Source organism: Monodelphis domestica, chromosome 5, assembly GCF_027887165.1.
Source record: "Monodelphis domestica isolate mMonDom1 chromosome 5, mMonDom1.pri, whole genome shotgun sequence".
Classification (NCBI taxonomy): Eukaryota; Metazoa; Chordata; class Mammalia; order Didelphimorphia; family Didelphidae; genus Monodelphis; species Monodelphis domestica.
This window is the reverse complement of record NC_077231.1, coordinates 83,868,003-83,884,549: the sequence shown is the minus strand read 5'-3', so window position 1 is coordinate 83,884,549 and position 16,547 is coordinate 83,868,003. Positions and strand designations below refer to the sequence as shown.

General features: G+C 35.2%; 1 protein-coding gene across 4 annotated transcripts in view; it reads left to right on the top strand.

Moving 5' to 3' along the window:
* Positions 1-16,547, top strand: part of ANKS1B (ankyrin repeat and sterile alpha motif domain containing 1B) — a 1,427,494-nt gene that overhangs the window by 733,410 nt on the left and 677,537 nt on the right. For all 4 annotated transcript variants that reach the window (XM_056798687.1, XM_056798685.1, XM_056798684.1 and 1 more), the window contains 2 exons: positions 6,179-6,771; positions 9,836-9,908. In XM_056798687.1, coding sequence (XP_056654665.1) covers positions 6,179-6,771; positions 9,836-9,908 — 666 coding nt within the window. The remainder of the gene's footprint in view (positions 1-6,178; positions 6,772-9,835; positions 9,909-16,547) is intronic.

Below are 16,547 nucleotides of genomic sequence, written 5' to 3'. Positions count from 1 at the left end.
TTTTAAACATTTATGCCATTGAAATTCACCTCATGATCTTTGTTCCACAAATTTTCATTATGATGAAGATTACAATCTATCTTTGCCAAAGAACACAGGTTGTGAAATAAGAGGTCCTGAATCAAAATCCTATCTCTGAAAAAAAACTGAAAAGAGATTCCTACCACAGATATTTAATGAATTTGTAACTTTATGGGTGGAATATTTTTCCTCCTCATCTGTTTCTTGACTTCCTAGCTTCTTCCAGTTCTTGGCTAAAATCTAACCAATTACAGTAATTATTTCTCCATGTCCCTTAATTCTAGTGCCTTCCTTCTGTTGATTATGTCCATTTCATCTTATTTAAATAGTGTTACTATATCTCCAACCCATTTCAGCAGTAAAATTAAAAAGAGAAATTCCATTTAAAATCACCCTAGACAATATAAAATACTTAGGAATCTATCTGCCGAGACAAACACAGGAACTATATGAACACAACTACAAAACACTCTCCACACAATTAAAACTAGATCTAAACAATTGGAAAAACATTAACTTCTCATGGGTAGGACGAGCTAACATAATAAAAATGACCATCCTACCCAAACGTATTTACTTATTTAGTGCCATATCCATCGAACTACCAAAAATCTTTTTTACTGAATTAGAAAAAAACATAACAAAGTTCATTTGGAAGAACAAAAGATCAAGAATATCCAGGGAAATCATGAAAAAAAATGTGAAGGAAGGAAGACTTGTGGTCCCAGATCTCAAACTATACTATAAAGCAATGGTCATCAAAAAAATTTTGTACTGGCTAAAAGACAGAACGGAGGATCAGTGGAATAGACTAAGAGTAAATTACCTCAGCAAACGAGTCTATGATACGGCCAAAGATCCCAGTTTTTCACACCGAAACCCCCTATTTGATAAAAATTGCTGGGAAAATTGGAAGGCAATATGGGAGAAATTAGGTTGGGATCAATATCTCACATCCTACACCAAGATAAACTCAGAATGGGTGAATGATCTGAATATAAAGAAGGAAACTATAAGTAAATTGGGTGAACAAAGAATAGTATACTTGTCAGATCTTTGGGAAAGAAAGACTTTAAAACCAAGCAAGAGCTAGAAAAAAAACACAAAATGTAAAATCAATAATTTTGATTATATCAAATTAAAAAGCTTTTGTACAAACAAAACTAATGCATCCAAAATTAGAATGGAAGCAACAAATTGGGAAACAATCTTCATTACAAAAACTTCTGACAAAGGTCTAATTACTCAAATTTATAAAGAGCTAAACCAATTGTACAAAAAATCAAGCCATTCTCCAATTGATAAATGTGCAAGGGGCATGAATAGGCAATTTTCAGTTAAAGAAATCAAAACTATTAATAAGCACATGAAAAAGTTCTCTAAATCTCTAATAATCAGAGAAATGCAAATCAAAACAACTCTGAGGTATCACCTCACACCTAGCAGATTGTTCAACATGACAGCAAAGGAAAGTAATGAATGCTGGAGGGAATGTGGCAAAGTAGGGACATTAATGCATTGCTGGTGGAGTTGTGAATTGATCCAACCATTCTGGAGGGCAATTTGGAACTATGCCCAAAGGGTGATAAAAAAACTGTCTGCCCTTTGATCCAGCCATAGCACTGCTGGGTTTGTGCCCTAAAGAGATAATAAGGAAAAAGACATGTACAAAGATATTCATTGCTGTGCTCTTTGTGGTGGCAAAAAATTGGAAAATGAGAGGATGCCCTTCAATTGGGGAATGGCTGAACAAATTTTGGTATATGTTGGTGATGGAATACTATTGTGATCAAAGGAATAATAAAGTGGAGGAATTCCATGGGAACTGGAATAACCTCCAGGAATTGATGCAGAGTGAGAGGAGCAGAACCAGAAGAGCATTGTACATAGAGACTGATACACTGTGGTACAATCAAATGCAATGGACTTCTCCATTAGTGGCAATGCAGTGATCATGAACAACTGGAGGGATCTATAAAAAAGAACACTCTCCACATTCAGAGGAAACACTATGAGAGTAAAAACACCAAAGAAAAACAACTGCTTGAATACATGGGTTGAAAGGATATGATTGTGAATGTAGACTCTAAGTGAACATCCTAGTGCAAACAATAACATGGAAACAGGTTCTGATCAAAGACACAAGTAATACCCAATGAAATTGCAGGTCAGCTGTGGGATGGGTGCGTGGAGGGGAGGGAGGGAAATAATGTGATTATTGTAACCAAAAAAATTAAATTAAATTAAACTTAAAACAAACAAACAAATAAATAAATAGTGTTACTTTCATGTTTAAGCTTCTTGAAATCAGGGACTATTTTTAACTTTTCTGTCTCCTTACAGTTTAGCATAGTGCCTGACACATGCATAGTAAGTTATTTATAACAGTCTAGTGACTGATTAAAGTGAGTAATCTTATCATTTTTTCATCTATAAAATAAGAGTTATTGAAACTGATGACTTCTGAAGTCCCTTTCAGTTCTACATATTTAATCCCAGGGTGTCTCTCTCTGGTTATAGTTTTCCTCATCTGTAAAATGAAGCTCTTGAATTCAGTACTATTCCAGATCCCTCTCAGGTCTTTGTGAGTTTATGGTTCTCACCCTGTTGATTTCTTGTCTGGGTCTTTTCATAAATCTCTGTGGAATCTTTCAGCTTGCTGAAAATATGACTCTGGGTTGGTATTATTTTACAAATAGTCATGCAGCACTTGCATTTTCCTTCTGTCTTAATAGATAGCCATTCCATTGGTTTCTTTGACAATTTTTGGCTTAATAATTCTATAGAGAAGTCTTTTTTTGCAATATGCCTACCAAACCTTTTGTAAGTCTTGCTAGTGTACATTAAGTGTAGGTTCTAAGTAGTTTTGATACTTCTGAGTTAGTTTAGTTACCGATTTACAATGATAAACACTCATTTGGGGCTTAAAAATGTAAACTTTTGGAGCAACTTGAGAATATTGAAAATGCTATATAACTTCTTAAAAGCAATCAAGGCTCCTGCCCTTCTTCTTTTAATTCTTAGGCTGAATTAATTGTCCATTGGCAGTGCCTATCTAAAATGGTCCTTAAAAAACCCAAAACTTCTTCAAGGAACACAGGCAAAAAATATCTTGACTTTGTTAATGCTTTTCAACTTGATACTCCAAATCACACCTAGTTTAGATGTATTTCCTTTGCAAGTTTCAGAAATTGGATTCCAAACTGCTTTACTTCAAAATTACCTCTGGATATACATGCACTGATACCATCTAATCTTGGGCTCTGGGCTTGCAGTATCTTCCAAAGAATCACAGTAGTTAAAGAGAAAGGTGGATAAGAAAAGTGATGCGAGACCCAGATTTCTAATCATAATCCTTTTCCTCCCTTAGGTTCTATGAACATTTCACACACAAATAATAATCTCCTGATCTAGCCCCCTGGCTAGAGCTTCTAATAGGAGCTTCTCATTATTGTTCTTTTGTAGTCTTAGGATACTGAATATATATGCAGGCAATCCTCATGACTAATGGACAAATGCCTAAATTGAGGCAGCTGGTGGCACAATGGATAGAGCTCTGGGCCCGGACATAGGGAAGGCTTGATTTCAAATGTAGTCTCAGACACTTTCTAGCTGCCTGACTCTAGGCTAGATATTTAATCTCCCTTCAGTTTCCTCAACTAAAAAGTGGTGAAAGTAATAGCACTTACAGGGTTGATGTAAGGATCAAATGAGATAAGATATTTTAAAATCATTTGCCCACATTGCCTGACACATAGGTACTACGTAAATGCTTATTCTTCTTCTACCCTCTTCCTTTTCCTTCTCATCAATTGGGTTTACCAGTTGTATGGTCCTGAGCAACACATTCAAATTCTCATAGCCTCAGTTTCACCATCTGTAAAATGGTGATAATTATATTTGCCCTTGCCTATGCTATAGAGCTGTTCATTTGCAAGTGCCTTATTGACAGAAAGCACTACAGAACTCTCAGTTGCTATTATGGGAGCAATAGAGGGAATCCAGCCTGATTTCCTCTAATTTTAAAAGGAATATTTTATAGCTTTAAGTAAAAATTACTAATATATATGGATTTTGCAGCATTGCGTTCATTGTTAACTATTGACTTTAACAAGTGGGAGAGGAATAGGATTCTGAAATTTTGCTTTTATCATCCTTGACTCATGCAATATTTAATGACTTTAAGGTATGTAAGAGAAGCAACAACAGCCTGTTGAATAGAACGCTGTACATTGAAGACAGGAAGAGCTCTATTTAAATATTGCTTCTGTCATGCTAGTCATGATTCTCTGAGCAAGTTAATTTGATTCTAGGTTCCTCAAGGACTTTTCTACTACCTTGTGTATGAGTATTGATGGAGTAAGTTAAAAAATCACAGTTTATTTAAGTTCTTCTTAATCTCTTTCCCCATATATGTATTATTTGTATTTATTTGGTAATGAATACGAATAAATAATGAATAAATAATAGACTCAGAAATGGAAGTGTCTTCAGAGGACATCTAGTTTAAACAATTCATTCAACATGTGAGGAATTGAAACCTAGGAAGGTTAATTGTTTTGGTCATGTGGTAAGTATAAGAGGAAAGATATAAATTCTAGTTTTCATTGAACAACTTATTCCAATTATCACCATACATTTCTTTGATTTTGCTAGAAGGAATGGTTCCAAATAAATAGAATTCCATTTTTTTCTGTTTTAACCTCATTAGGCATTACTTCTTCCATACCTTTGGAATAAACCCAACAGTGGCAAAATACATTTCACTGAATAAAAGTCATGATGATAGTTTAGCTTCTGAGCAAGTATAATAATGGAGACTACCTTTCAATAAGCCTTTAAATCATCATCTTAAAATGTAAGAATATGATAATCCTTCTTATACCATGCCCAGATTTTTTTTGAAGAATCACTTGCCAAAATTTCTTTTAGCTCTAACAGTCAATGTGTATATAAGTGGTCAAAAGTATATAAAATTCTTCTCAACTATGTATTTAAAGTAATATTAGAATCTATAAACTAAAATTAATCATAACTATTTCTTGTCACTAACACTATGATAATGTGTTTACATTTATTTTCTCCAGAAGACATTAAAACAACCTTATTCAAACTAGCTCTCCATAAGAAATCCTATTTAAGGCAAAATTAACATTTATGATTATTTTATTGCTTCTTCCTTGCTACTCATGAATTATACTTTGCAATGTTACTCTAGTCTTTGAAAACTACATTTCTGAGTGAGTTGAATGAATGGTTCTTTTCTTTCAACTTCCTATATATTCAATGATCCTTGACTCTGTCTTCTGTCCTCTTCTATGGTACTAGAAGTTTTCATAGATGATGTCTTGAAAAATGGCATTTGTACCAATCCTTCACAAACATTATAGGATGATCATAATTTTTTCTGCTTGGCTAAAGAATGTAAAACTAGGAACAATGAGTTGAAGTTAAATGATATAAGGAGGAATTTAGGCTTAGTATAAGGGAAAATATCCTAAAAATTATAGATATCCAAAAGTAAAAAGGACTATCTTTTAAAATAGTAGATTTTCAAGACAAAAACTGAATAGTCATTCATGAAGTACAATGTGGAAATGCGATTTTTGAAGGTATGTGTTGGATTTAGATGACCTCTGAAGTTTATTCCTATTTTGAGATTTTAGAAATTCCTAATTCATCCACCCAACTTTCCACTATCTAATTGGCTGTGATTTTAGACAAAACTCAACCTTTGTGGTACTCAACTTCTTCACTAATACAAGGCAAAAGTTGGATTTGGTGACTTCCATATTCTTTATTTATATGGACTAATGAGTGATAATACTAAAAAAATAATGAAAGTCCTGGGGGAAGGCTTGGATCTCCCCTACTTTAAGAATACCCACCTTTCATTTATTCCCAACTACAAAAAAAGACAATCTGAGGGTAAGGAGATAATGTCTTGAAATGTTTCTTTAGTTTAATTTAAAAGACTACACAGCAGAAACAAATCCAAGGCAAAGTAAGTTAAAGTGGCAAAGAAATCAATCTAACTTGGTTACCCCAACTGCTTGATTTTAAGATTATCAGAAGAGTTATTATTAATGTTTTGATAATATTTATCAACAAAACTGAAACAAACACAGAAACTGATTGCATTCTTGTCCTTTTACAGATCACTGTCAACAGGAAGAGAATGATCCTCCAGAGGAACATGATCCTGGTCAATTTGCTGGCCTGCTCCATGGATCTTCTCCAGCCTGTGAGTCCCCTGATAATCCACTTCATCTCTATAGCAAAGCAAACATGTGTGGAGAAGCACAGGAAGAGATTACTTTGCTGAATAATCCTCTCCGTTATCAGCAACCTCCATCTGGAAATAACCCAGGAGCTCCAGTAAAGAAATTTAAACCCAAAGTGGTTAGTAGGACCATTTTTCACACAAAAAGCAATCCCTTAGAAAATCATACCCTTGTTGGCACAAGAACAACAAGAAATGGAACAAGAAATGGGAATGGGGACCAGTGGGGTGTTAGCACAGGAGCATTCGTGGAGCGAGCATGTACTCTGGGAAGGATACGGTCTTTGCCAAAGGCCCTTCTTGATTTGCACTTATCCAAAAATGTTTCCAAATCTGATTCTGATCTCATTGCCTACCCATCCACTGAGAAAACTTCAAGGGTGAACTGGAGTGAATCCTCAACAACTGAACCCAGTTCTAAAGGGAATTCTGAGAGGACTCCTTCTTTCACTTCTGAATGGGAAGAAGTAAGTTGAATCTTTTTTATTGTTTATTAAACAAGACAGTGGAATTGGGTAGTTGGGGAAGGGACAGATTTTAAATGTTTAATACTTTTGGAGGTAGAAAGAAATGACTTTTTTCACTACAGAAGGCCAAGATGGAACCTGATAGAAATGTTTTTCTATTTCACAACTATCACCATCAGTCAGAGTTCCTCCTATATAAAAAAAAAACATTTTTGTGACCAGAGGAGCTGATGTCCACCTAAATATAAGGCACAAAAGAAGAAAAATCACATGTCATTTGATTATTTTCAAAAGAGTTTATGCTTCATAAATTTATTCCTCCAAACAACCCCATGAGGTAGCTAGGACATGTTCTAGTATTCTCATTTTATAGGTGCAGAATTTAAATTCATAGAGGCTAAGAAATTGCATGTGGTGACAAATCTAAAGGAAAAATAACTCAAGACCCATATTTGGCATATACTGACTGAGTGCTGGGAAAATCTTTTAGCATTCCAATTCTTCAGGTAAAGCTTTAAGATTCTAACATTCATCATGGATACTGCCAATGGCAGAGTGAATTTCCTCATCAGGAATTCCCTATACCAGTATAATTACTAGTCTTATGTCTTTTTCCCAACCCATCCCTATGTACATGGACATACAAAATTACTAGTTAGTGCTTAGCTATTAGCAGAAGTTAGAGTTTAGAATTAGGTAGCTTATATAGCCAAGGTCATGAAATCAATCCACGTATGTGAGTAGTAAGCTTTTGGAAAGGCTATAGGCTGATGAATTATAAACAATCTCATAAAAAGCAGGTAATTGATCATGAGTTGAGATGGGTGAAAGAATGAATTTCTCACTCTAAGTCAGGTTCAGTATTAACATTAAAAGATACCTCTATTGGGGCATATACTTGACCTCGTGCTTCTTGTTTTTTTTTTTTTTTTGCAATAGCTAGCATAAAGTCATTAACAGTAACCTCATCACATTTGCAGGAGCTATAAACCTGGGAGTGGCAGTTAACACAATAGATGATAGAGTCAGGATGCAAAGTAGATAGTATAAAATGTTAAGCTGTATCCAATAACTTTAAGTTGAAAAGAGATAAATAACAAATCTAATATTTGGTTACAAGTATGCATTTTACAAGTTTAAGATGAAGGGGTGTGATTTGCCAGATGTTCACCCCAAAATATATGGTGATTTGAGTGGATCCTCAATTTAATATGCCATAAGTTTGATATGACAGCCAAGGAAATTAAGATATTCTCAATCTAAATTAAGAGCAGCAAATCAAAACAACTCTGAGGTATCACCTCACACCTAGCAGATTGGCTAACATGACAACAAAGGAAAGTAATGAATGCTGGAGGGGATGTGACAAAGTTGGGACATTAATGCATTGTTGGTGAAGTTGTGAATTGATCCAACCATTCTGGAGGGCAATTTGGAACTATGTCCAAAATGGCACTAAAAGACTGTCTGCCCTTTGATCCAGCCATAGCACTGCTGGGTTTGTACCCCCAAAGAGATAAGGAAAAAGACCTGTACAAGAATATTCATAGCTGTGCTCTTTGTGGTGGCCAAAAATTGGAAAATGAGGGGATGCCCTTCCATTGGGGAATGGCTGAACACATTGTGGTATCTGTTGGTGATGGAATACTATTGTGCTCAAAGGAATAATGAAGTGGAGGAATTCCATGGGGATTAGAACAACCTCCAAGAAGTGATGCAGAGCAAAAGGAGCAGAACCAGGAGAACATTATACACAGAGATGGATACACTGTGGTAGAATCGAATGTAATGGACTTCTCTATTAGCAGCAATGCAATGATCCAGGACAATTCAGAAGGTCTTATGAGAAAGATGCTATCCACATCCAGAGAAAGAACTGTGGGAGTAGAAACATAGAAGAAAAACAATTCTTTGATCACATGGTTCGATGCAGATATGATTGGGGATGTAGACTAAACGATCACCATAGTGCAAATATTTATCATATGGAAATAGGTCTTGATCAGTTACACATGTAAAACACAGTGGAATTTAGCATCAGCTATGGGAGAGGAGTGGGGGAGGGGAGGGAAAGAACATGAATCATGTAACCATGGAAAAATATTCTAAATTAATTAAATAAAAATTTCCAAATTAAAAAAAAATAAAGAACAACATAGCTTGCAGGAAAACAAAGGTTATGGGACCTCTGTCCTAATTAAACCATATTCAGAGCACTATGTTCATCTCTGGGCATTACAGTTTAAGATGGACATTTTATAAACTAGAGAATTACAGGGGACATTAGTGAAGATATTGAGAAACCTGAAATTCATAATATGTGAAAGTTAGTAGAAGAAAGTAAAACAATTTTTCTGGTATAAGGGAGGATTCTGTGAGGACATAAACCTGTCTTCAAACATTTGAAAGGCAATCTCCTTGAAGCAAGATTGAAGTTCCCCTACTTGCCCCCCAAGAATAAAATTAGGCATTGCAGTTGAAAGTTATGAAGATGAAGTTTTATGTTTTATTGGGAAAAAAAACCTAAAAATTAGAACTTTCAAAGTGAACAATTCTGCTTTATGGTATACTTGAGTCCTTCTCTACTGGAAGTCTTCAAGAAGTGTTTGAATACCACTTGTTAGGAATATGGTGAATAAATTGTTTTTCATTTATGCATTGGATTAGATGTCTTCTGCGGTCGCTTCCAAGAGTGTTTCTCTGTTTTGTTAATATCTCCTATTTGGGAGATACCACTAGAAACACATATTGCTACTGACAAGTCAATATACATTTTCATATATGAAAAATTAAATATGAATTTATCATTAAAGTTTATATTAAAGTCATGAAAGCATGATAGACAATGTATCCATTTTCAGTTTCTATTTTTAAAAAGCTTGATTTTATTTTTAATAACATGAGACAGTATAGTATATACCTCTCTCTGGAGCTTTCCCTATAACATTTTCTTGATTTTGGTATTGTTACATTCACAATACTAAAAGTGCATAACTTTGTATCTAGGGAATTATGAAATGCAATGGAGACATTCAATTTTTCTCACTATTCTTATTTCTTATAGATTGATAAAATAATGAGTTCCATAGATGCTGGAATCAACAATGAGCTTGAAGAGATGAATGATGAAATTGGAAGTAAGTAAATATTTCTTTCTTTAAATTACTAAAATGAAAATGTGATTAAGCAAAACCTGAAAATTGGTGCTGACCTTTAAGTAATAAAGCTTAAGTTGAAGTAAAAATAGCATTTTTGTTCTATTGTAATCACTGTACTGAAAATTCCCTTCAGCTTTACAGATACTATTCCCTGTATGCTTCAGTTAAGTAAAAGTTATTTCTTCTTTTTTTTCATAGTTTCTAAACTCCTAGTATACTTAGTGACAAGTGAAAATTCATAAGAACAATACTTTATAGCTTTGTCATAATTTAATTTCATCCAGATTCTGGTATAGTGAGTGAGTTAGTCAACAATATTTTATTGAGCTCCTGCCCAGAGCAGTTGGTACCTGACCTTACTAGGTGCTGAGTCCAATCTTTAGTCCTGAACATTAAATCCAGTAGTCAACTTCTTATTTGATGAAATATATTTAATCTGATTCAATACGGCTCAATAAGCATTTCCTATGGACAAAAAGTGCTAAATATTAGGGTTACAAAGATATAAACAAAATAATGATATTCATCAACATTCAACCTGTAAGTAGGTAAATTGGTAGGAAAAAAAAAACTTCCTATCAATGAGAGCTATCCAAACATAGATACTAGTTCAATGGAGGTATTTGCAAATTGTTATTTTATTCAAAATGATAGTGATTAGAATCATGTTAGCAAATAGATAATGCAATCCAAATATCACCTTTAGTGGCATTGCATTGTAGAGATAAATGACATAGCTATTCTCCCATATGAAAATGAAATAAATATTATCATCTCAAAATAGCTGGCTAGTATTCCAATGGGCTGATTTAGAAAGTTATGGATTCTTCCTTATTGGAGTTCCCCAAGCAAAAAAGTGGATCCTGGTTTGTTCAAATATGTGATAAAAGTTATCTTGCAGATACAAATTAAAGTAAATCATCATCGAGCCCCTTACAGCTCCAAAACTCTGTGTTTCTATTAAATATTCTTTCTCTCAAAGAGTCTCCATGGAATCATAGAATTTAAAAAGCTAGAAGAGGCCTCGGGGGATTTAGGCCAACCCTCTTATTGTACCAGTGAGAGAAGTTATGCTTTGGAAAGTAAAGTAACTCATCCTTCACTGTGGTCGGCAATTACTAATCCATTTTGCAAAAAGAAACCAAGTCATAAAGATATTCTTCTTCATGTTTGCAAATAAGCACAAAGAATACCAACCAACTCATGCAGTTTTTGCTTTCAGCTCAATTATTTAAGTGGCCTGGAAATCAAATGACAGGGTAATTCCATTCTTTTACTAACAGTATGTCATTGGAAGTTCTGGGTCTATAGTTAATTTTTGCTCAGGCTACAGGAACTACCCTGTCAGTGTTTGATTGGTTCTAATTTCCTACTAATTCCCATCAACTGTTAGTGGCACAGAACTATGACTGCTGCTTTATAGACATCAATAAGGCTGACCCAGTTTGAGATTCTTCTGAATGGGCCCAAGTGCTTGAGAATGGTGTTTCAGCCTCACCTTCATTATGGCATATAAACAGATCTCAGTGCTGTGCCCTGTAAAGGTGGAACTGAAAAGCATCCACATCAATCTTAATGGAGTTTCATAGAAACACAGAAGAAAAACAACTGTTTGATCACATGGATCAATGGCGATATGATTGCGAGTGTAGACTCCAAGCAATCACTCTAGTGCAAATATCAATAATATGGAAATAGGTCTTGATTAATGACACATGTAAAACCCAGTAGAGTTGTGCATTGGCTATGGGAGGGAGGAGGGAGGAGGGAGGCGGAGAGGGAAAGAACATGAATCATGTAACCAAGGAAAAATATTCTAAATTAATTAATTAAATATTTTTTTTCAAAAATCTAAAAAAGAAAACAGAGGATTTCATAGAGAGGGATATGTTTTGTGGTAAGGAGGCAATGTCATTCTCCTGTTAGCTCATGTTAAAAAGAGTAATGATGTTCATAAGAAAAACCAGCATAATTGAAATGGTCTTAGAGTCAGAAAACCTGCCTTCCAGCCCCAGTTCTACCACTGATGATATATGGCACCTGAAGAAAGGCATTAAACTTTTCTGAGTCTCCACTTTCTCATGGGTAAAATGTAAGCGGTTGGATAGATGAACTCCAAAGCTGCTTCTATATCACTTCTATTACTATCATTATCATCATTTTATTTCACCTTTGGTTTCTTTGGAGAGGCAACACTGCACAATGAAAAATACTGGCTCGGGAGTCACTTACCTTTTTGATCATGATTAAGTCACTTAACTCTTCTCAATTCCAGTTTCTACCTCTATAAAATGAGAAGTTTTATTAAATGGCTTTTAAATTCACTCCCAGGTCTATGTCCATGATTCCTTTGAGGAAACCCCCAATATTAATGCAGAATGGCTTTTTTTAATGTTTATATCCCTTGTGTATTTCCTGAAGCTCAAAGTGATTGAATCTTTCTCAGGGTCAAATAGTTAGTTTGGGAAGAGGAAAGATTGAACCTAGATTTTCTCAACTCTGATGCCATCTCTATCTGTTACTATATATTGCTTTTCTGAATCTCTTATTTCTTTGATCTTTCAAACCCATGGTGCTATGCTGCTCTCCTCTACATAGAAATGACATGAAATCATTAGCAGTCAATAATGTCTACTTAAAGGATATTAAGATTAATTCCTGGTGAAAATTAGTCAATATTATGATTAGTTTTTATGGCCAAAGATAAAGATTAGCTTTAGAATGTAGTGGATTGAACTGTTTTACTTCATGACCAGGATTTTGAGTTAGGATAGAGTTGTGGTTAAATTTTGCTCATTCTTCCTGTGTGACTTTGGACAAGTTATTTATGTCACTCAGTCTATTTCACTTCACATGGAAAATAGGGATAACCTTTAGTAACACGCTTTATAGGAATACTGTGAGGAACAATTAAAATGAATAAAAAATTTTGGTGAATCTTAAAAAATCATATAAATGTTGCCTTTAAAATGATGATAATCCTTTCACAGATTCATATTTAGGAAACTATAGTTTTAAAATGAAATTTACTACCTACTTTGCCTTTATGTGGAAAATTATCATGAAACCAATTAATATTTATGAACCATTAATGGGGTCCCTGACAGTTTGGAAAAATCAGAGTTTCTGAAAGTTGTCTTGTTATTACACTAGCATAATTTCCTGACACTAGTACTGTTGCTACTACTAACTACTGCAACTACTACTACTACTAATACTATTACTACCACTACTACTACTAATACTTCTGCTGCTGCTGCTGCTTCTATTTCTATTTCTACTGCTAATTCTACTTTTAATTCTACTACTACATGCCAGGCTCTGTGTTAAGTGTTTTATAAATTTGATCCTAACAACACTCCTGGTAGGTAAGTGGTATTATTATTTCCATTCTACCAATAAAGAAACTGAGGCAAACATAGGTTAAATGGCTTGTCTAGGGTCACACAGCTAGTTAAATTATAAGGCTGGATTTAAAACTGAATCTTCCAACATTGTGGATCAACCAAATGTAACAGGCTTTTCTACTAGCAGCAATGCAATGACCCAGGACAATCCAGAGGAACTTCTCAGAAAGAATGCTATCGACATCCAGAGAAAGAACTGTGAGAGCAGAAACACAGAAGAAGAACAACTGCTTGATCACATGGGTTGATGGGGATATAATTGGGGATTTTGGCATTAAATGATCACTCCATTGCAAATATTAATAATATGGAAATGGGTTTTGAACAATGAAACATGTATAACCCAGTGGAATTGCTCCTTGGCTCCAGGAAGGTGGTGGTAGGAGGGGAGGGAAAGTACATGAATCATGTAAGCATGGAAGAATATTCTAAATTAATGAATTAAATTTTTAACAAAAACCTAAATCTTCCTGATTTACTCTATCCACTGTGCTGTAAGTGCCAGATCAGTGTTGTCAAGTAGATGACTTAAACTTTGATGAGATTAAGGGAAGCTGGCTTGGAAGGGATATTTTCCATTCCCTCTCCTGTTTTCCATATCTTGCCCAATGCTATTCTTGCCTAGGAAATTAAATTAAGCTGTCCAGTCTGAGAAGGTTGCCATTTTTTTTGTTGTTCTTGTCCAGATTACTAAAACCCCATCTGTATTATTTCTCTTGAGATAATAGTTGTTGCTCCTGTAGGGTCCCTAGCTATGTCTTCACTACAACATTTATTTGCTAATGTAGGGTTCAAGTATATAGATTTGAAATGTCTAATCTAGCCTGTTCATTTTACAGAGAAAAAAACCTTAGCCTAGATAGTTGAAGGTCACATAAGGAATAAATATTAATTAGGATTTAACACAATTGTTCTGATTCCACTACTTTTTCCACAATGCCTTATTTACATATACACATATGCACACACATATACAATACACATGTATATGTGCATGTATAAATATATGTGTATACATACATATATTTTTATAAATATTGCTTATTGAAAAGTAGATTGGCTTAATAGACTTCAGTTTTATCAGTTGGTCTTTAAGATGAGGGAAAATCCATTGAAACACTAAAGAAATAAACAATTTTCATCAGGCATTTATTAGCTGGTTTCATTGTCATTTTGGGAAAAGGTCTATATCAAGAATGAAGAGATTTATATTCTATTTTTTGTTCTACAACAAATTGGACTCATGACATTGGACAGCTTGCTTTGTCTTTCTGGCTCTGATTCCTTACATGAAACACAAGGGAATTGGACTTGAGGGTTTCTTACTGAGCTCCTGGTTATTTCAGTCTTTTTTCAAACTCTCTAACAGTCTCCTTTCTGGTAATGGTAGCTTCCTTGGGGGCTAAATCTCAAAAGGTCTGTCTCCTCCATACTGGGTCATTCATGATTTATCAGCCTCAGTCTCTACCCTGAGTCATGTTTAGATGTAAAGAACTGGCCCCATTGGATTCTGCATTCTTTCTCCTTCTTCCCACCCATAGTATCCTGTCCTGCTCCTTCTGCTCCTGGGTTCTGGGGCTGTGCACTGTCAGTTCAAAGCTCCCACACAGGTGCAATGGTGTTGTCCGCCTCAGCAGTGACAGTTCTGACCTCTGGAGTCCTGATGCTGGGCAGTTGTCTGGCTGGTGACTGGAGCAGACTTCCAGTCTGGAGATAAGGACTTTATGTACTCTAAAAAGGAGAAAGGACCAAGGTGTGGGGCTATATTTTATTTTGGGTCCTCCGATCTACTAGTACAGCCTCCCTTGCCAGTACCCAAGGTGCTGAGTGAGCTCAGAGTTAAAAAAAAAAAAAACCTTCCCAGGGTCACTCAGATAATAAACAGAGCTAGGATTCAAATCCCAATTCCATACTCATGGTCTTTCTCCTGAGGCACAATGCCTGATTCTCAACACCGTTAACTCTTGATGTTTTGTAGAACATATGGATTCCTTGATACATGTACTGTGCAAGTAATAATGTCTCTGTCCCTTACTCATTTGTTTAAATAACTCCTTGTACCAAGGATTGGACTATTCACTGGGGATATGAGACGAAAAAGAAAATGGTCTTAGCCTTCCAAGAGCATACAGTCTAATGGGGAAAAAAACATGTACATGCCTAAGGATAGATAGAATAAATGAAAGGTAGTTTTGGGTGGGAGAGTGCTAGAAGAAGGATCAGGAAAGGTTTCATGTAGACAGGGATGCTTAAGCTAAGATGACAGAAATGAGGTATTCTATAAAGTATAAAGGATGAAGACTGCAGTCCAGACAGGTTCTTTCAAGACTTTCAAAAGTGTCATGGTGTCAGATTTGTGTAGGAGAGAGCCCACTGGTTCCCAAGTCAGAAGACCATGTACTCAATACCATCTCTTATTCTTATCATGGTATTGTAAGATGTTGTGTAAATCACTTAATCTCATGGGTCTCAGTGTCTTCCTCTACATCATGAGGAGGTTAAGCCAAATGGGTTGCATGAAAATTTTCACTTCTCACCTTAAATCAGTGAGATTATTAATCACAGAATCTCAGAGCTGAAAGGAGCTCCTGCCATCTATTGCCCTTAACAAGAATGCCCTATTCTAGACCAAAAATCTTCCTTGGCGATTTCTTATGAGGGGAAGCCATCATGATTACCCATATCCCTTTATGATAGCCTTGTCATGTGATGTCTCTTTGGAAGGGGACCAAGTTCACACACTACTCTTAGAGTTTGGAGGGACTTTAGAAACTATCTAATCCAATTGACCTCAAGTATATACCTTCTCTTCAACATCCTAGACAAGTGATTTTCCAGTCTTTACTCAAAAACCTCTGAGGAAGGAGGGGATACCTACTACCCACTAAACTATGCCACTTTTGGATACACTGTACCACTATAATTTTACGAAGGTATTTTTATTACATTATACCTGAATTTATATTTATGAAGAATAAATTTATAATTATATGGAAAGAACATTGAATTTGTCACCAGAAGACTCTATGCCTATAAACACCTCTCTCACTCCATGGAACCTTTGTTCATACAGATTGCTACCCATTCTTTAAGTTCAATTCAGATATAACCTCCTCTAGTGTGACTCCTTTTTTGTTGTCATTTCAGTCTAGTTTGATTCTTCATGAACCCTTTTGGGCTTTTCTTCTCAGAGATCCTGGAGTGGTTTGCC